This window comes from Gambusia affinis, linkage group LG07, assembly GCF_019740435.1.
Source record: "Gambusia affinis linkage group LG07, SWU_Gaff_1.0, whole genome shotgun sequence".
In the NCBI taxonomy this organism is placed as follows: Eukaryota; Metazoa; Chordata; class Actinopteri; order Cyprinodontiformes; family Poeciliidae; genus Gambusia; species Gambusia affinis.
In genome coordinates, this window is record NC_057874.1 from 11,346,059 (window position 1) to 11,366,782 (window position 20,724).

At 37.7% G+C, this 20,724-nt stretch overlaps 2 protein-coding genes across 2 annotated transcripts in view; both read right to left on the reverse strand.

Moving 5' to 3' along the window:
• Positions 1-1,863, reverse strand: part of grm2a (glutamate receptor, metabotropic 2a) — a 40,529-nt gene extending 38,666 nt beyond the window's left edge. The window contains exon 1 of the mRNA XM_044121378.1: positions 1,130-1,863. The gene's annotated coding sequence lies outside the window, so the exon portion shown is untranslated. The remainder of the gene's footprint in view (positions 1-1,129) is intronic.
• Positions 1,864-4,904: 3,041 nt separating this feature from the next.
• The window catches only part of tex264a (testis expressed 264, ER-phagy receptor a), a 72,110-nt gene continuing 56,290 nt past the window's right edge, over positions 4,905-20,724 (reverse strand). Inside the window, exons 3-4 of the mRNA XM_044122146.1 lie at positions 14,440-14,611; positions 4,905-6,024 (exon numbers count right to left, since the gene is read on the reverse strand). Of these exons, the coding sequence (XP_043978081.1) occupies positions 5,648-6,024; positions 14,440-14,611 (549 nt within the window). The 3' untranslated portion in view covers positions 4,905-5,647. The remainder of the gene's footprint in view (positions 6,025-14,439; positions 14,612-20,724) is intronic.

Sequence of the window (20,724 nt, forward strand, 5' to 3'; positions counted from 1 at the left end):
TATTCTGCGGATGACAGAGGATGGTTTCTTTGTCTTTTAGTCAACCACGGGATGAATAATTTACAACTACCAACATCTTCAAACGTGAGCGCCGGTCTCACACATCTCTCCACTTTCTTAGTTTTAAGAAAGTGGATATCATATAGTCATATGGTTATGTAAGACCCCTGGGAACATCTCTGATTAAACAACTCACCAATCGCTTGGTGTGAAATAACTGCGCCGATCAGAGCGCGCCTTGAGCTGCGGAACATGCAGCAATGGAGCCTTTGGGAGTGAAGGAATCCTCCACAAAATATTGTTTCACCATTAACAGCTTCGCGCAGCACTAATTATCAACAGAACCTCAAAATACCTGAAACTCGACCTCTTCCCGTTTATGTAACAAATTCCGCTAGACTGTTCTTATCCTGATTTGCTCATCCGCGACGATTATCTACAGTGATAGCAGTTTAATTGGCTTCATTAAAATATGTAATTCCGAGGAAAAACATGACTATAGCCTATTAAAAAGGCTATTTTGAATTTATTTATGAATAATGCCACTTTCCACTCAAACGGTATCTAATTAACTAATTGAGTTTCTGAAAGTCCTGGAGCCTTTTAATCACATTGATCTGGGTGATATCTAAAAACAGTGAACATTAGGAGACGTTAGGGTTAATGAGCGGTTCTGCGTCGCCTTTTTGCTTGTTTTTTTTTCTGCAGCACATTTGGGAGGATATATATATATATATATATATATATATATATATATATATATATATATATATATATATATATATATATATATATATATATATATATATATATATATATATATATATATGGTGGGGGGCGAGAGATGTAAAACAAAACATAAAGAAGATTGAGAAAAAGGAAGTGTAAAATAGTTTTAGAAAATATACGTGCATTCCTGTACAGCATGCAGTTAACCATTTTTATCGTCTGATTAGATCGTCATTGAGATTTAATTGGCAAATAAATTTTAGCACAAGCAATGACAAAGTGGACGAATCCCATCAATTAAGAGTGATTAAGTCCTCAGCAAATCACCACCTGAAGTAAAAAAAAAAAGGGGGGGGGGGGATCACAACCCAAAAATTAAACGTATTTATCATCTCCTTACCTGTGCGCGAGTCCTCTCTTTCCAGCGCTGTTGTGCAGAGCATGCACAGTGTACACGGAGCGCATATCCTCCGCAGCGCTGTTTGTCCTGTTAGACTCAAAACAAGTGGATTACACTGGAGTCGGGTGAATGAGTAAAAGAGAGAGGCGAGTGTTGTTTCCTGCTGCCTCAAGTTTGAGGCGCGTACAGCTGAGCCGCACGCCAGGAGCTGTCCGCGGTGCTGAAAAACAGCCTCACTTAAACAGAGAGCGCTGCTGGATTCCTGGAGGTACCGATCCTGCCAAGAGCGCTTCAAAAGTCACATTTCTTCAGCGCGCTACAAAGCAGTCGGAACAGACGCCCCCTGTTTCATCCTGCAAAACAGGGCGGTCACTTTGTTGCATGCAACGCAAAAAAAAAAAAGGAAAAAAAAGGAGATCAGAGATGATCAAATCACATCCGGGATTCTTCTATCTAATTTAGCGCTGGTCAAGTGGAGCCTTGTTGCACAAAGTTGGATTTCACCCTATATGTATGCAAAACCTTCTGTACCCGCCGGTTGTGTTTTCAAACATCAGTTGTTGAACAAATGTTGGGGAACCTTAAACCTAACAGCCTTTATCTGAACAAAGATTTCCTCACGGAGGAGCGGCCCTACGTCGCCTAGCTGGAGGTCGGTGCCAGATTACAACGAGTATTTCTGAGCGTAATGCAGCTTCTGTGAGGCTCGTTCTGTTTTTAAAACTCCTGGGCTGCTCCTGGAAATGAGTGTCTTTCAGGGTCGTCCCCTATTTGTGGAGGAAGTGGCGGAGAGGAGGGCACAAGATTTCAGCAATGACTCTGTAGAGACTTATTACTCAGAGTGGTGTGAATGTATTTGTTGACCAGAAGACAAGTTGTGGCAGAGCACAAGAAGAGTGTGAGGTCTCTTCCAGATGGTGCCGTGATGCGCGCTGGGAACTGCGACCTCGTCCCCTTTCCACGGTCTTTAGCAGCTTCGGACATGGAGTGGTGGCCATTCAGTGAACCTGTGTGCTGAAAGATCATTTTGTTCTTTTTTCCATGTATTTAAAGTATTATTTTGTGATGTTAGAATCACATGTTTTATTTCATTTAATATGACTGTGTGGACTAGACTGCCACAAATTAGTGAATTGCTGTGACACGGAGTGAAAAGGATGACAAGGTTTCTAAATCTTTACAAATAAAAATCTGAAAAGTGCGGCGTGCTTCAGCTCAGTTGACTTACCGGTGTCTTAGTAGATTTGCAGCTGAGACATTTATTTGAAAATTTAACCCTGCTGCAAACACACGTGTTCCTCGTCCTTAATGGTGAAGCTTTTAAAATAGTTCTCCCCAACAAACCTCTGAGACTTTGACTGAAAATTTACATCTAGGGTGAGATTAAATCACACAGGGGACTCTAAATACTAAACATGTGAGCTCTTAACTCTCATAATTGATTTTAAACCTCAGTCTCTCCCCACCCATATGTGGGTCCTTCTCAGGTATTCAGGTTTCCTTCCTCCCACTTTCCAAAAACATGAATGCTAGGCTAGTTAGTCTTGCCTTCTATTGTTGCCTTTTACTGCAATCCCACAGAGATAAGCATCCAACAGATGAATGGATTTTTAATGAAGGTTGTGAAATTAATGGTTGATGGAAACAAATACATGCCACACTTTCCAGATTTCCATTCGCAGAACATTTTGAAAACCATACACCATTTCAATCCCATTCTTAATAATGTGCAGGTTGGTCTAACATTACACACATATATGTATCTATATATAAAGCCTGATTAATTACATCGAACTTTTTTGGTTGTGATGTGACAAAATGTGAAAAAAAAAACTGAAGAGGTGTGAATACTTTTGCGAGGTACAGCACATTAATGGCCAACACCGCAGGAGGGCAAAAACCAGCATGCCCGTGAAGCTGCGTGACACCCATGTGAAATTCACGATTAATTAAATCAGCGGCTGACCCGCTGTGTCATCGCTGTCCCTCATCAACGCTGCTTCTCGAGTTGGCCTCTGGACAGAGGTCGGGGGGCGGCGGGATCAAAACTGAAAGCGCAACAGACATGTGGTAAGGGCATCACTCCCTGCAGACTCATCACACCTCTGCAGAAACAGACTAAGTAGACAAAATGGTACAAGTGGTTGGTTATCAGAGAAACAGCTGAAGGAATGTAATGTTTTCTAACAGTTGTTCTTTTTATTTGGTCACAGTCTTTTAATTAAAATACCAGAGGAACGTTAGAGAATTACTGATTTCAATATTCAGTTTTATTAATTTAAGCTACAAAAATATCAACCACTTAACAAAACCTTAGTGCTTAAATATGCTAGATGTCAACATCGCAAGGGGGGGCTGTTTTTATTCTATACACAATAAATTCCAGTAACATTTTCAAGTTTTCCAACATATTAGTCAATCTTCCTCATCTTCCTCCACTGGCAGGATATGACTCACTGTTGAGAAACTTTTATAACTGTGGCTATTAATCACCACGAAAACTAATGAAGCCACACTTTAAAATAATGATGGGCCTAAAAGGATGCCACAAGCCACAACTCAGTTAAACGATTTTGAACAATCCCATGATTTTAAAAGCAATTAGCGTCTCAATTAACCGTTTATTTTCGTAGCGGCAACTCACAAAGTCTTCTCAAGGCACTTTGGAAGACAAACAATTCGATTATATACATCTCCCTCAACTTAAACTGATGCATGTCAGCATCACAACTGAACCGCATAGAGAGATTCATGCAGCCCAACTTAATGCTATTCATTAAAATTTATGATTTAATACCAACTGGTAAAACACCATCTTAGGAAGTCCAGCCAATGACTTTGGCTTGACTTTTGGGCAATCGCTCTTTCTGAGCAAACATGTGGTGACAGTGGAGAGAAACATCTAATTTTTAGCAGGAAGAAACCTCAACTAGAACCAGGTTTATGGAGGTTGAGATTAAACCAAGCAGTCAAAGAGATGTACGATAAATTTTTTTACCATCTTATAAATAAACATGTATCAAAAACTGAACTTGTAAAAAAGTCTCTCACATCACATCAGAGGTTTAGGATAATTGAAATTAATCTCTAAAACAGATAAAGCACTGGACTGCATTTGTTTCAATGTCGGGCCATGAAGTAAAGTGTGGCTGTTTTTTAAAATTGTATGTAAATTTCTTATTTTAACTTTCAGACAGTGACAGACCAAAACAAGTTCAACTGTGGCAATACAATATTTCACTTTACGTTACTGTGCATTATAAGGTTTTTCAAATTCTTTGCATCAAATGCTTCAAGCATGCCACAGGAATTTGCTCCACAATGATCGCCTTAAAACAGCGGCGATTTATTTGTATAACTTTCACTAATAAATCATTAGTTCTGATTCTAGCAGCTGTCATTTCGTTCCCACCTGAACTCAAGAGAAGCAGTAAAACTAGCAATCATTCCATCGTGAAACCTTGAAAACAGTCAGCCTCCAAGAGCAAGCTTAATAACTTATGAGCAGCTCACTCGCTTGTCGCCGGCCTGCGAAAAGCGCCGCCACCCACTCTCTGTTACGTCTTCTGTAACTGTTGGGAAGCAGATAAACAAGAATGTCCTCAGACCGCAGACAAAACTGGTGTGCCTGTTGCAGTGGAAATCAAATCATACTTCAGGAAGAAGCTGCTTGAAATCGAGGTGCGTTCAAGCCGTCGTCTCTGAAGGGAGAAAAAACTGCGTCAGCGTCTCGTCTTGCACGTGCGAGAGACAGACTAATTATTTGTAGGTACAATTCCCATTTGAAAATTTTATTCAACACGGAGGGACACAAACGTGGCAATACATTTCTACATTTCCAGTACAATATCAACTTACAAAGAGATCACAACCAGTTTCTGATAGGAGATGAATTCTGGCTACATTGGGATGAAAATAAACTAGGTGACGAGTGGGTTAATAATGTAAATTTGGAAAGACAAATCGCATTAAAAAGCAATTATCTGAGTATAGAGCGACGAGAAAATAACCTGTACACCCTCGAAGGACAAGCTGGTGATGTCAAAAAGTTGATTTATTGCCTCTAATTTGAATTTTTTTTGTTTTTTGTTAAAATAAATAATTTATCAGGTCTAAGTGCTATAACAGCAGCAGTTTATGTATTTAACAACCCAACTATTCCTAATTTTAGGCGTTTTACGTTTAATCTTCCAAAAATCTGTAGAAGATGGACCCATGGTTACATCATACCCTGGCTGGAATGGAAACACCTGCTGCTGCACATCGTGTGCTGGTTCCCCCAGTGATGCTCTGTCCTGGCAGCATCTAAACACACAACCAGGGCTCCTAAAATCTGAGATTACATTAAAGAAAGAGTACAGGCTTCGTTAGAAGGTGCAGAAAAGGGTGGTGTTGGTCACAGCATGAACAGCTTTAGATCCACCAACAACTCTGACAGATAACCAACAACAGTGCTGCTGAGAAACACTCTAGCATGCCAGTCCAACGGCCACGTCCCTTATTTCTCCAGCGTCCTTCCTACTCCTCTCCATCTCCCAGGAACTTCCTCTTTGCAACCAGTCCGGCCTCTCCTTCAGCTCCTTCTTTTTCTACTTCATCATCATCTTCTTCTTCTTCAGGGGTTCCTTTTTCCTTCTCGCCCTCCGTCCCGTCTCCTTCTTCCAGCTCCTCCTGGTCCATGTCAAGTTCTTCGAAGGACGAGCCGCTGCCTACAGAGTCGTTTGAACCACTGTCGCTGTGCTCCCTGTGCTTATTGTCTTCGTTTGAGTCCATTATGTCTCTGAGGGGCAGAGAGGAGGCCAGAGAGGCAGCAGTGGAAGCTGCCAGAGAAGTCTCCCTGCTGTCCCAAGACACACCGCCGCTTACGGAGCTCACGTCACTGTGGGAATCTGCACCTGCAGCAATTTAAAAATTAAGAGGGATTAAATCGGGACTGTGTTAAAAAGTCATGTGCAAGTCTGATAAAAACTTACATGAGACGTGGCAAAGCAAGCCAATTTCAGGCTTGGTGAACCAGAAAATATGTGCCAATTTATCAAGTAGATGCTGTGATAAGTTACATATGGACAAAGATAACATGTCAATGTTTTATTAGAATACCTATGTGAGTGTCAATTACCACGATATTTGGACTGGATGATTTACATCTAACTAAAACCACACATAGGAAGGTGATTCTGTGCAGATGTTAAATGAATCCATACAATATCATCATTTATGTATTTTAGAAATAATGGTGTTGGAAAAGTAAAGCCACATATGAAGAGTTTCACAAGAGCATCTGTATTCCTTGAATATGTTTTACATTTTGTCTTGTTATGAAAAAAATGTTACCTATATTGTATTTTATGAGAGATTAGCACAACACAGCGCATAACCTTTAAGAAGATGGAAGAGAATACACAGTTTTTGAAAGAAATCTAAAAAGTGTAGAGTGCATTTGTATTACACCAATACTCCTAAGTAAAGTCTAGTTTAACTAATCCTCTTCAGCAGTAACCTGTCACCTAACAATGTGAGTAATTTAATTACAATATGTGTAATTTAATTACACACAGATGTTGGCAATATTCAGTTGGCAAACAGCATCCCAAAGTGAGACACACTCCACTGCAAGCAAAAAAATGGCTGTCCACCTAAAGTGAATAAGCAGGGAAGAAGAAAACTAGTCAGAGAAACGACCAAAAGGCCCATTGTAACCCTGGAGGAGCTGCAGAAATCCACAACTCATGTGAGGGAACAATATGTTCAAAGGAAAATTATTAGCAATTGACAAGTGTGACCTTCGTTAAAGAGGACACAGTGAAAATAGCTTTTTGAGTTTGCTACAAGCCATATAGGACATACAAAATAACATAACAAATACAAACTAAAAAAACAATTTGTGTGTCAAAAAGTAAGCTGCAATAGAATGGGGTTTTATTAACAGTTAACTAATGAGGTAGAATGGCCCAGTCAAAGTAAAGACTAAATCCTTTTCAGAATCTGTGACATGCTTTGAAAACTGATGTCTACAAATTGTCCCAGTTTAATAAAAATGAGCAAATTTGCAAGAAAAGTTGACAAACATTTTTCTGTTCTGTGAACTTTTGTTTTGATGACTCTGGTTAGTTTTTTTTTTTTTTTTTTTTTTTTATCCTTGTTGTTTTGTCCTCTAATTTGCCTGTTTATTCTTGAAAATCATAAATAAATAAATAAATAAAGTCAAAAAAAAAAAAAAAAAAAAAAGTTGACAAACATTTAAGTCATAGGATGTACAAAGTTGGCAGAGACATAACTCAAGAGTCCTGGAGCTGACTCATGGATGAGGAAAAAAAGATATGTCACACTTTAAAGAAAAATTGTCAATTTCCTTTCACTTCACAATTGTACACATTTTAATAGTCTGTCAGACAAATTCACAACGCATTTGTAGTCGTTAGAAGACAATATGAAATGATTCAAGGGGTATCAATTTTTTTTTTGCAATACACTGTAGAGCAGAGAAATGTAACCAGTTAGTTGAGTTCAAATAAAACAGACGATAATCTTTAAAGACAAACATCTGTTTCTGATAAAGCGCCCCAGACGACTCATGTTTTACACTGTTCAACCTTATTGTGCATTTCATTCTCAGCAGCTGGCTGCAGCTAGGCTAGTCTTCTGCATGTTACTTATCTGTAATCACAGAACGCATCCATTTGCTTAATAGATGGAGATTTCCTCACCGACATGATCAGTGTGCTAATGCTTTCTGTCTAAGCCTATATTTTTCTAGCCTTTGATCTATATTTCACTGAGAGCCAAACATCATTCATTACCCCAAGCTAAAGGTCTTTTTTCATCTAAGCGATTGGTCCAGATTGTTGTTGCTGGAATGTGCACAGCTGGAAATGTGCAAAAAAAAAAGTTGACAGGATGACGAATTAAACGGAAGTTAGAAATAAACTGTGTCCAACAAATCCACGGCCTGGAGAGAGATGGACGGAGTAAAGCTGGCAAATGAAAAACATGAGGACTTTCTAAAATTGCAAATGAAAGCAGAGTAAGTGTCAGCTCTGGGAAATGTAAGGAGCACATCATACCTGCCACCTACACAACAAATATCACTGAGCGGTCGCACCTCCAGCTGTCTCTTTGAATAGAGAGACGGGTGGAAGAAAAGAGTGAAGAAAACCAGAAAAAAGCCAAGTTTCCATTATTGTAATAAATATCTGGTCAAGCTAATAATATATGGTTTTCAGTTAATTTTGTTGTAGTTAGATACATTATTGTTTTAATGCATCATACTCTCATCCAGGCCTGCTGTGTTTTGCCAGTAAAGTGACCGCCTTGACGTTAAATGCGTTTGACAGATAAATCCTGACTTGACTTTGCTCTCCCACCGGACACCATGCTCATCCCTTTCTTTCTGCCTTTACACTCCCAATAAGCATCAGGCGCACGTCTGCGTGGGCTGGCACTGAAATGCGTCATTAGGGACAGAAATACAATAAACATAGAGTCTCCGAGATGCTCCCTAAGGTCAGCCATTTCTTTTTATCATTTGTTTGAATCTTCACCAATTTAATTATCACGTCCAGCAGATGTGATCCCGCCAGCAGTGTAGAAGTGTGGACTTCATATAGGTTATTTATAATATCTGACGATTGGGTTGCAAGTCCAGACAAAAACCTACGAGATGGGTCCTGGGAGGACAAGAAATGGGAGAAATGTGATTTTTTTTTGGTAGTGGTCCTGGCTTGAACTGCATGTGGAGGGGTTGTGTTTTGATTCCAATAACATGGAAACTCCATTGAGACTCATTTCATATGATAAGTAACACTGAACTGTAAGGAACTGCATGGGTTTTAATTGGCCTTTTTAGGCTAATTTCTTTGGATCAGCACCTTCAAGGAAGATGCTTGGCATGCCGGACAACTTCCACACTTTCAAAATCATCATGCAACCCTTAAAAATTTGTGTAGTGGTAGAAGCCAGCGGAAGTCTCTTGGAAAACATTTGCCTAAATGAATTGCTAAATTGGACCCATTGGGATTATTAGCAGCGGATCAAGGTCTTGTTCTTCAAACTGCTGAAACAGAGGAGAGGGGTTTTTTAAAGGTGGTAATTAGTTACAGAAACAGCTGAGACATGGTGAAAGAGTTTGCAGAATCGGAGCGGATGGTGAGACAAGTCCAACATGAAATATATAAACAGAAATTAGGAAGTGCTAAAATAGATGGATCATCTTGTTTATGAACACCGATCTTGTGGCAGGAGCGTTTAGGGATCCTCATTTAGGGACTTCTGGGTAATAAACCATTTGTCTAAATCTGCTAATGTGTCCTGTGAGGTCTACCTGGCAGCCTGGCAATAAACTAATTATGAAGGAAGCAATGAATTGCTTATTGTTAACAAAGGTTTTAAAAGTTTTTTTATTTAACTACCAACATGTTTCATCTCACCACAACCACGGTTTAGAGTTATTTCAATGAGATACTAGAGAAAATGTTAGGGCGACTCCATATACTTTTACAACCGTATGGAGCCTAAAGTAACAGAGTGCTGCCGCTCCAGCACCTGTTGCTGCTCGGTCAGATGACTGAAAAATGAAAATAACTTCTGTTACTCAGTAACAGAGTATAACAGCTTTTTCTTGTTATACTATAACTTTGTGTTGTTGTTATAACAAAAAATGTAATAATCTTCATCCTAAGCCACTGGAAATTACTACAAACTAAATGGGTGTTAATTCTGGATTTTTTCATGTCTGTGTGTCAAAAGCCAATTTTTATTTTGTAGAAATTACTACCTTTACTCTCTATTTACAGCTTTTATAAACCATAAAAGCGATTACTGTCAGAACTTTTTGTCATAACTTCATCATATTGCAATATTTTTACTCAAGACAAGCACACTATGAGAATGAAAAACCCAGTCACACAAAAAAGTTTGGGAAAATTTTAATCCAGCACACGTCTGTAAAGTGCCACTAACTTATGTGGTGCAAAATGTATTTTTTAACATCACGTATTTGCTCCTCCAGGTCCAAGAACCTTTATTTATACCCATAGGGAAATTTGTTCTGCAGCAAGAAACCACATGGAGCTCACCACCCAATTATGTAACAATCCCACCATATCAAGAAAAATGTGACGAGTAATAATCATATTTTTAAAGAAACAAATGTAGAGTCGATGGTAGTGTCAAACAGAATCTAAACCTGTGAAGCTTCACTTAAATATTCTGCAAACAGTGTGAGAAACAGTGTCATTTCTAACATCTGAATTCAAGCACTTTAAATTTCCAGGCGCTGGAACATATCATTTTAGAAAAGTCCTAAAGCAATGAAATAGATTACATGTTTGTGAACTGAGCTTTGGGTCAGGAAAGTTATTTTGTTTACATAAAATATGAGTTACTCAAACAAATCTTTGTCATGATTTTAAAATCCCAGAATGACCAAAAGATGTAGTCCAAAGCAACATGGTGAGCAAAGAACCATGTTGTTGTTGACTGCCCTATATTTGGATGAAATTATGTATATTCAGAATCATTCGAGTAACAACAGTAGTTTTAACAAAAATGCTGCATTTTTTATATCCTATTTTCGCCACATTAAAAACAAAAAAACAAAAACACATTTAAATCTTTAATTACCTCAACCAAAACAGCCACAGATTTTTTTTGGACGAAGTTTTCACAATATATTAAAACAACTGCTTCTCCATCAGCAGCGAAGACGTTGAGGAGGAAATTCAATCAATTCTGGACTCACTGGGGAAGCTGCAGGAAACCAAAACGTATGTTTCTTATTAGAGCTGATGCAGCCATGCTTTTGACATGATCGCATCAATTCCTCACAGCTGGTGGGCAATGCTGAACCGATTGATCACATTCAGTGAAGCAGATGTAGGCTAGGGCTATTTATGCTAATTACTACAATTTACACATGGACATTGAATCTGTATGCTCCTAATTAAAATATTTAATGAAAGTTTCCTGAAGATTTCCTTTTGTGCCTTTATTGGTAGTTTTGATGAAAGTAAATTTTTTCCACATAGCATAACCACAAACTGATACAAAACGTATTAATTAAACCCCACATCTCTGTACTTAAAGTTTTTGTTTGTTCTTTAGCTGTGGTGAGCAGCTAATGGTTTGTCCATTTGATCGGATGTGTGTAATTTAACTGGCTAAAAGTTCATTGACTTCAAATTTTGCTAACTGCTTCGGCCGGAGTGAACAGAAGGTCACCATATTTGCAGGCAAAGTTTTGCTGGTATATTTGTGCTGGTATGTTTAAAGTAAAAAAAATAAAATAAAATAAAAAATCACATAATAATGCACAGAAAGTAAGTTTACTGTCAAAAATAAGTTTGATTCTTACAATACCATATTTCTTAGGTATTGTGCTACTGCAGTCAAATAAAGACAAAAATCTGCAGACACAGAAGTATGTTTCTGCTCCATGTCAAATTATGCAAACCATAGACACTCATTAAGAAATATGAGGGGGAAAATGCTCTAATAGTGAAAAACAATTTAAAGTTTTATTTTTAGAAATACTGCCATGAGAGACTCCTTAACTTCCTACATGATATAATATATATCATTGCTAAAACTCCACCAAACATACAAAAGCCCCTTATCAAAAACATTACTTTATTTTACATTACGTTATTCTCAGGAATTCACGTTGGCTCATGTAACCTTTCAAAGAGGATAAACCAAGATTTTTCTGTTGTATCATGACTGCTTGAACACTGAACAGAACTAAAAAGTTTTCAATTTTTTCTATCTTGATCAAGCTGGATGCGCCAGCAGCATCTGTATAGCCTTGGCATGGATTCTGGCTCTCCTCTGAGAAACCACTGCTCTATTATTTTCCTGAAAACGTCGCTCTTGGTTACTGTGTGTATTTTTATGCACAAGACTCTCAGAGCCTATGGACGAGAACAGAATTTACTCACACTGAAACAAATTGTTCCGTCATTAGAACAAAAACAGGCACAGGGGGTGAAAGCCAGGGCCAAAACCATTTCCACAGTCTCTTCCAGGAATCCAGTTCGGCTCCCACTGGAAAATCTCACTGGACCAGAAGGTTACCTCTGGTTTGAGGTGGTCTTACAGTGAAACACACAGCGCTCAAGAATGAGGTTAAAAAGACAGTTTAAAAAACAATTTATTTCAGACGATAGAGGATCTATTTGCTTTGTTCAGTATTTGAGTGGAAACTTCAAAGGGTGATAAACAGCCTGCACTGTGATAAAGAGGTAATAAAATAACAATATTAACTGCCAAGCTGGACACAAATAGTGTTATCCTGAATGGGACCAGCAGTCTAAAAGCAGCTATTGTGTGAAATAGTGCCTCATACACAGTTATATTCAATTCTATTAGATATACAGAATTTAATATGCTGTACAGCTGCATGAACAAGACTATACTATACTGAATGAGAAATTGTAAAAACGAAAAAGCATCAAAGGACCTATAAACCTAATAATTACCAGAGAGGCAAAGTGCAAAAAGCCCCCAGTTGGGGTCCTATTGCTTTGCAAAAGTATCATATTTTTTACAGACATTATTGTTTCTATTCCCACTAAACCTTCTTCAGTTCCTCGTCTGCAAACAGAACTTTCAGAAAAAGTTGCTCTCCTGCTTCATCAAGTCAGCGCCTTGATTTCAGAAGCATCATTATCAAAGACGCTGTGCTAAGCTGCGCTCTTTGCTTTCCTTGGGTCTGTCCCACACACACAGCGGTGTGTGACCTGCAGGTGAGCGGAGACACGCAGAGCGGGGAGCTGCAGTGGGCCATACACAGAGTTTCACTCCTCCTGAATTATTATTGAAAACCCCGAATATTAAGAATACCAACTAAGGATTTTAAATTTGTGAAATTAAAGAGAACATTCTCCTTTAAATAAAATACACATTTGTCATGTTTATTTTCCATTGGAGTTGAAGTATTATGAATATAGTGTGCATGTAGAAATGTGACCTGAGCACTTTCACCGAATGTCACAAAATAACATTTGATATAAATGTTTAAGATAGTTTAAGAAACAAAAATATGCTTAAAAACTCCAATAAAAAAAACAACAACAAATGAATAAAAGTCTGAAACAAGCACATGTTGATGTGAGACTGTGTGGGTCTGAATTATTGTACTATTCTTATCACCTCTACATAACTATTCATTTCTCCAACAACTATGACCAGCTGAAGAAAAGGATCTCCACAGCATGATGCTGCCATCACTATGTTGCAGTGGGTGACGTGTCCCCAACATACCCTGAGGAAAACGTCAAGTATTATTTTTTTGAACAGTCGCTTTCTTCTCGTCTCCCAAACCAGATGTTTGGAGTGCCTGACTGATAGTTGTTAAGTCGACACAGTCTCAGACCTGAGCTCTGTATCACGTTCAGAGTTACCAGGGGAATCTTGACTGAGTCTTTGATTAATGCTCTCTTTAATTAAGCTGTCAGCATAGGTGGACTGCCATGTAATAGCTTAAGCATCCCCACAACTTTCTCCCTGACCAGTCTGTTGTGTTCTTTGTTCTTCATCGGGTTGTTTGTTCACTAATGTTCTCTAAAAACCTCTGAGGGCCTCACAGAACTGCTGCAACGTCTGAGACGATGATGCCGCAAAATGCAAAAGGGTTCAAAGAGCGTGAATACTTTTGGCTCTGGAAATATTTGCCGCCAGCTAAATGTGTCTCGAGAGTGTTATTTTAACACAGTTGCTATAGGTGTCACTGCATTTTAGTTGATCCCAACATTATTTTCTTTCTTTTGTAATCTGTACATCGGAAAAATCAATACTGCCATGTCATGAGTTTTCAAGTCGAGCGAGATGGCAGTAGAGGGGACACAGCATGTGGAGACGCATAGTTGTAATGACAGAACAATTACACACTCATGTCACTTGCTCTCAGTGATCAGAGGATGAGGTAGAGTCAAAGTAGCATCAGACAAAATAAAAGTTGGCACATTTATCTTCTTAAGAAAACCAGAAACTGTTTCAGATTGATTGACTTTACAGTGATCATATAGCGTCATAAGCCTGTTTTGGTGTTTTATAGAGTAAAGTCCTTCCAGTTCTCAGTGAAGGGTGTGTTAGGGTGTTGCCAGAAGCTCTGATATACACCTGTGAAAAGTTAAACCACTGGAGGTCAGCAAAAGCAAGATTTTCACAATGAGTTAACTCTCCTTTAAGATAGTTTCAAAACTACCCATCAGTTTTGAAATTTCTGCCTGTCAGACACAAAAAGTGGTATTTTGTTTTGTTTCGTTTCCCCCTGTACAATAATTGACAGTGTCAGAAGATGTGTGATGGTTTACCTGTAATGTCAGTTCCTCTGTCCTCATCAGAGTCCTCGTCTTTCCCGTCTGTTTTGACCTGCTCTGTGAGTTCTGGCACAAAGAAGTCCATCTGGCGACACAGAGGAACCATGTAGTTGATGTAATCTGAGTGGAAAGTCTCAATAAATGGGAAGGCACATAGTTTCCTCTCCTAAAAGGAAAAACAGAAGAAATCACATGTTTGATCCCATCTCAAAATCTTCACACAGATTGTCTCAGTTAACTTATTTATGAAAAAAAAAATAAACCTTGCAATGAGAACATCCCTGATTTTTAGGTGGGTTTAATAAGGCTTGGTGGACGTGTCTGTCTGAGTAAAATAGGAATAGAAGTCAGTATAATTACTGAAAAGTGTTGAGGGGTAGAAATGATTGACAGTGCACAGATCATTAGCTCAAAGGAATGCCTCAAGTTCACAAACTTGAAGTAAGAGAGTTTTATCATTCAGGACGGAACAGAAATCCTCCATTGTTACCAGATGTAGGTAATCAACCCTCATGGGCTCCATATTCAATAAGCAAGTAAAGAGGAAACACACACTGCTAGCCCAATGCACATATTTTACTGACCACCAAGAAATGCAAGTTGCAAAGAATGAGACAAAAGTGACATGTAGGGATGTAACAACAATGTCAAAGAGGAAGAATCCAGCCAAGATATGGAAGAAGTAATTAGGAGACGTAGATCACTGTGTGAAGTTTATAAGATTATTTTCACATAATTTTTAGCCTTCTGCAGTGAGAAAATTTATTCACAACTGCAAAGCATCCAACTCAATTATTTAAAATGTCCAGCAGTGGGAGGCCTAGTAAGTTCAACCAGAGGTCAGACCACGCAATGCTCAGGAAAAAAAAAAGAGCTGGATCTTGAATTAGCTATAAAGCTTTTGTCACATTGTTTCTGATCTTGTTTCACGCTGGCAAACCAGATATAATGGAATTTTATGAAATGCATTTTACTAAACAGTAAGTCCTCTCGCTCCTCTAAGGTATGTGATTTGTTTATGATGGACCCGTTTTATATAATCTTGATGTGAATTGGTGAAAAATTTTCAGTCTGCTACGGTGCAAAGCCAAAATGAGATTCTTTTGCCGGAGTGCCAATCTCATTTCATTCTCATTCCACGTTCAGAGATCAACTGTTCATTTCGGGCTGGAAGTTCAAAGCGCTACAGTCTTCTTCAGCTGTACGGTTTCTATACAGAATCAAAACTAGCCCTACATAATTATTGCATGCCTTTCATAATGTTCAAAAAGTATTATAGAGGAATGAGCTCTGTGATGAACCATCAATGAATAGCGAAAAGAGGCAGGACGATCCGAACTGTGATTTATAACAAAATGATAGATTACTCTTTGTGGTAGCCAAAGACTGAATGATAAAGATTGGATTTAATGTTGATTACTGCCTGAGAGAGCTAGATGTTTACACGTAGCTAAAAGAAGAAGGGATGTCAAATGCTTTGTGATAAACTTTAACCTGCCTTTCATCATAAACTGACATTTCTCAATGGAAGTACAGATAAATATGACTAAAAGTGAAATTATGGTCTCACTTATAAATGTTGCCATCCTTAAAATGTATGTCATTTTATTCTTTTAACTATCTATAATGTGAGAACTTATGAGTGGTCATCGTCTTCCTAAAGTAGATACCAGTCGGTATGAAGATCTCAATATCTGGGGAAAGGCAGATTTAAAATTTTTGCACAAGTGAGACCAAGAGAGTCAAAGAAAATTGAGTAGAAAGTACATTTTAAATTAAGGCTTATTTTAATTTAGTTACATTTATTTATGTAGCACAAATGGCAACATGTTTGCTAACTGCTGCTGCCGCTAGTCTGGAGGAGTTGTGGGAGATTCAAGGAGCAGCTTTGTGGAAATAGATTGGATGAGAGTTTTTGTATTCTGAATGGCTGCTACTGGAAATTAAATGATTTCTTATACATGCATGAAAGAATCAAAGCAACACTCCTTGTATGCTTTTGATGAAAAGTTAGCGATTGTAACATGATATAAAAATGTTTAAAAATCTTTATTTTACATAATGCCATTCACCCCCCTTTAAAGATAAACATGACTGAAATCTCAAATGTAACATTTCCTACTTAAACAATAAAAGACCAAAAGGGAAAATGGTTTTTTTTTGTTCATTTTACAATGTATGTTTTTCATACGCATGTTCTAAGTGTAACTTAAGATTTTTTTTATGTCAGGTCATTTTATTTAAGTAACTGTACATACTTCAGCTGTTGCCACGGCTTATGTGACAAATGTGTTTATTCTCAGGAGATCTGGGGAGGAAAAAAAGGCTCAAATCAGCCACATAGCTCAATTTCCTGTGGCTGAGCCGGTCTTGGTGGATTGATAGTATTTAATCTACTCTTTGCAAAAGATTTTGTAGAACACAATATGAATCACCTGGTTGCTGCTGAGCCTGAAGCTCTGAGTCTCCCAATGCAAATCAGCACTGATCTCCTTGAACTTGGTTAGATAATGAGCAGGAGAGAAAAGCAGTCTGGCATTCTATCAGCAGACACACACACGCATGCACACACAAAAAAATAAAATAGGATATGAGCAAGATTATAGTTTGCATAACTGATAAGATTTACTTTATTAAAACTATAACTTGTTATATCAGTGTACGGCATTATAAAGTTTCATCTGCGTAATATCCATCTATAAGTATAAACCCCTTTAGTGGAGGAACCTGTAGATTTTTCATTTAGAGATTTCACTGATGATCACTAATAATCAATAATTCATGAGACAAGAGACCTCCAGCATTATGTGCAAGAGTCTGATCTCAAGACTGGAAGGACTGAAGACTAACGTGAAAAATCAACATGAGTCAATTTCTGGCATTAGAAATAACTGCAAAAAAGAGAGCTACAAAAGATGTAAGAAAAAGCAGAAGCAAAGCTGACAGCTAGACCTGCACTGATTGCAGTTTTCTGGCCTATTGTCGATTATGATCTTTAAAAAAATCTGACCTGCCAATTACAAGTTTGACAGATGCCAAATTTTCTTTTGTCTGAAATGTTGCTAAATGTAGCAAGAAAGTCAGATTTCTTGTGGGCTGAATTATTGTCAATGTGCTGGGTTGGTCTGTCAGTCAAACTTCTCTCACAGCAGAGCAAAAGTGAACAGTGGTTGATTTTTAGACCTTTTTTAGCATTGCTTAAGTTATTTTATTTAGTGATGCAATGGCTGTGAAAAATACATTTTCTAGCATAACAAGGCTAACAACTTAAGTTAGCACCAACTACACCTATCAGAGATGAACACAACATTTAAGCATGACAATCAAGCTAATTTCTTAACTCACATGGGGTATCTGATAACAGTTTAAAAAAGGAAATCACATAATTCAAAGGACTACTGACAAACTCATTGGCAGTCAAATGTGTACTTGAGGAACAAGTCCTTAGACATCAATGTTTGTGAGATTAATAACATTTCTGGCTCTCAGTCAGTGACTTTTAAGGAACAATCTATTGTACAACTTCACTTTCTGGTCTGAAAAGTATCACTTAAAGCAAACACTTCTTGGCAGGTCTACTCACTAATTATTTATTATCCAAGCAAACACTGCTACAAACTCCTTTTTTTCTTGAAAAAAAATTGTTCCTAATAAGAGCCTAAATGTCTTGGTGTTGTTAAATATTTCTGAATATGTTGCGACTGACAAGTATTGGCTTCAAAAAAGAGAAAACACTGAGTGAAATGAAGTCTCAAGACCTTGAAACAACACACTAATCTGTAAATAACACCAAGTTGGCTATCTAAGTAATGTTGTCATATTGTTTACAGTCATAATATGTCATTCAGGAAATCTAGGTATTATTCTGCAAGCAGTCAAAGTTTAAAAGTAAAAAAAAGTTTTAAAGTAAAAAGATGATATTTTCAAATTTTATATTTCATCTTTTTATTTGATTTCAAGCTGAAATGTTTACTAAATGATGTCCTTCCCTGCAGGGGTTTTGGTTACCAAATCTGTTTTTTTATATATAGCATTTCAATGCCACCTTCTTTTGATATCTAAAATGTTGCCCTTTGATGTATTTCAAAGCTTTTAGTGCATGAGAAATCTGGGTCATTTCTTATCAGCCCTTCTATTGTTGACATGAAATTCAAAACTAGATGGTAATTTATACTACATTCTTGGTAGCAAATATTTTGGTCTTTGTAAACACCAGGCAAACATTTCGCTTACGTTAACAAAACTTCCTTAAGTGATGCTAGTGCTTACATTTTATAAATAAAGTTAAATAAAGTTTATGAAAGTCAGTTTATGTACTCTGTGTTTACCGAGCAGCAAACACAGAGTTTTACTGTTGTAAAAACCAGTGCCTTGTTTGATGCTTTGCTTCGTGTAGAAGGTCTGGACCCTTGGCTAATGAAAAATAATTGTTTGCTAGAGACATAGACTCTGTTAGTTTTAAAAGATTAGATCTGATTTTACCTAATCAATAAGGTTTGGCTGCGATGTATGTAATGCACCAACTGGACCGCGAAGGAAGCCGCTCAGGGAAGGTTACCGGAAGTTGTGTGTGTTGTGAACAACATGCTCCACAGTACAAACTGTAGAGCCTAGCCAAACGACATCCTTGCCATTGTTTACACCTCCTTCATCTGTTCACTGGTTGGCTCCATTGAAATGAAACCGGAGAAATCAAGGTCAATAAGTTCCATTAGAAGGAGATGAGAATCAAGAGGAATTGCATAGGAAGGCAGTGCCCAAGCTATACCGCAATAGAAGCTATAGATATAAGGGTTAGCTTTTTGTAAAAATTAATCAATTTACCCTTAAGTATAGTTTATCTCCAACTTGGTATTGTATGCTGTCAACTGTTTAAATTTGTTCTGCTATTTTGTTTCAAATCCTCATTTCATAAAGGTCTTTCAGGAAATTCACCAGCAATAAAACACACAGGTAGTGTAGAGAACAAAGACTAGAAAGGCAAGATTTCATTGGTGGATCGTGGGCAGAAGGAGAAATTTAAACAGGAATCTCAACAGATTTGTGCCATCTAAAGTTCAGAAGACAAATGTTGTAACCATTACTCACCAGTATTCATTAGGGGTTCACAGTTTCAGAAACACATTTAAGTGTAATACTGTTGTATTGCACCAATATCAATTCAGATTAACCCATATATAAGAACACCACCAGTTCTTGTAAGCTAACTTTGTCTCAGCATTTAAGGAACCATGATGTTGAGAGGGATTTCCCTTACAAAATGTAATACAAAATCTGCCTGATAGAGGTGTGACAGCTCGATCAGTCCTTAATTATTTCCCTTTAAATGATTACTATTATTTATTTTTGATTGAGTTAAAAGTCCATGTAATTGAATTCTAATCAGTATTTGGAATTTGTTTATTTTCTGTCATTTTAGATTTACTGTAGTCTCACATGCCAGCTGACAAGACAACAAACAATATTGAGCAAAATGACGTGTGGAAAATAGAAGGTTTCATCTATAGAAGACAGCAATTCATCTCTTTACTCACTGAGGAAATGACTAAATATCTTGGAGATTATTCCTCTCATCAATTTCAAAACTCACTACTGGCCTTAAAGACTTAATTATCTGACAAACAACTCTATTTCCTTCCTCTTCCTTCTTCTGGTCTCAGTCTCAACATGTGGTGTGAGAAAACGTGCCATCTTTTCCCTATAGCTCATCATGAAGTCAACACACATCAGCTAAACCTCTCTTTATGCGTGTTTGTGTTTGGGCTGCTAGGACTGAAATGTGCCGTCCTGCAGGACAAGAGAGGCAGATGAGACTTGATGGTCTAAAAACAGGCCAGTGGCTCTTTGGCTGCCGCCTCGAAGCAGACTCAACAGTTATGATCATCATTGTCAACCCTGCTTTCTCAAGGATTAAATATCATCATAGGGAAAGACGGCAACAGAAAAAAAGAAACAAATTGGATCAACGCGACTTAGAGACTTAAAAAGTCTTTCACATTTGACTAAGATTTTAAAAGATCTCTAAAACAAAAAATAGCTTATTATTAATCTCTGTCTTTGAAGCTTCTGGGAATAAGACATCCTCACTAAAATACCTGGGATTTTAATGACTGTGATGAATCTCAGGAATAAGTTTTTAATTACTAAAGGCATTCCCCTTAAGATAACCAACAAAACAATTCTAAGTAATTTGAAAAATAGCTAGTCAAGTCTCTCACTCTTATATTTTGCCAGATTTTGCATATTATGATCTGTTTGCGTGAAGAAGAATTTATCTAA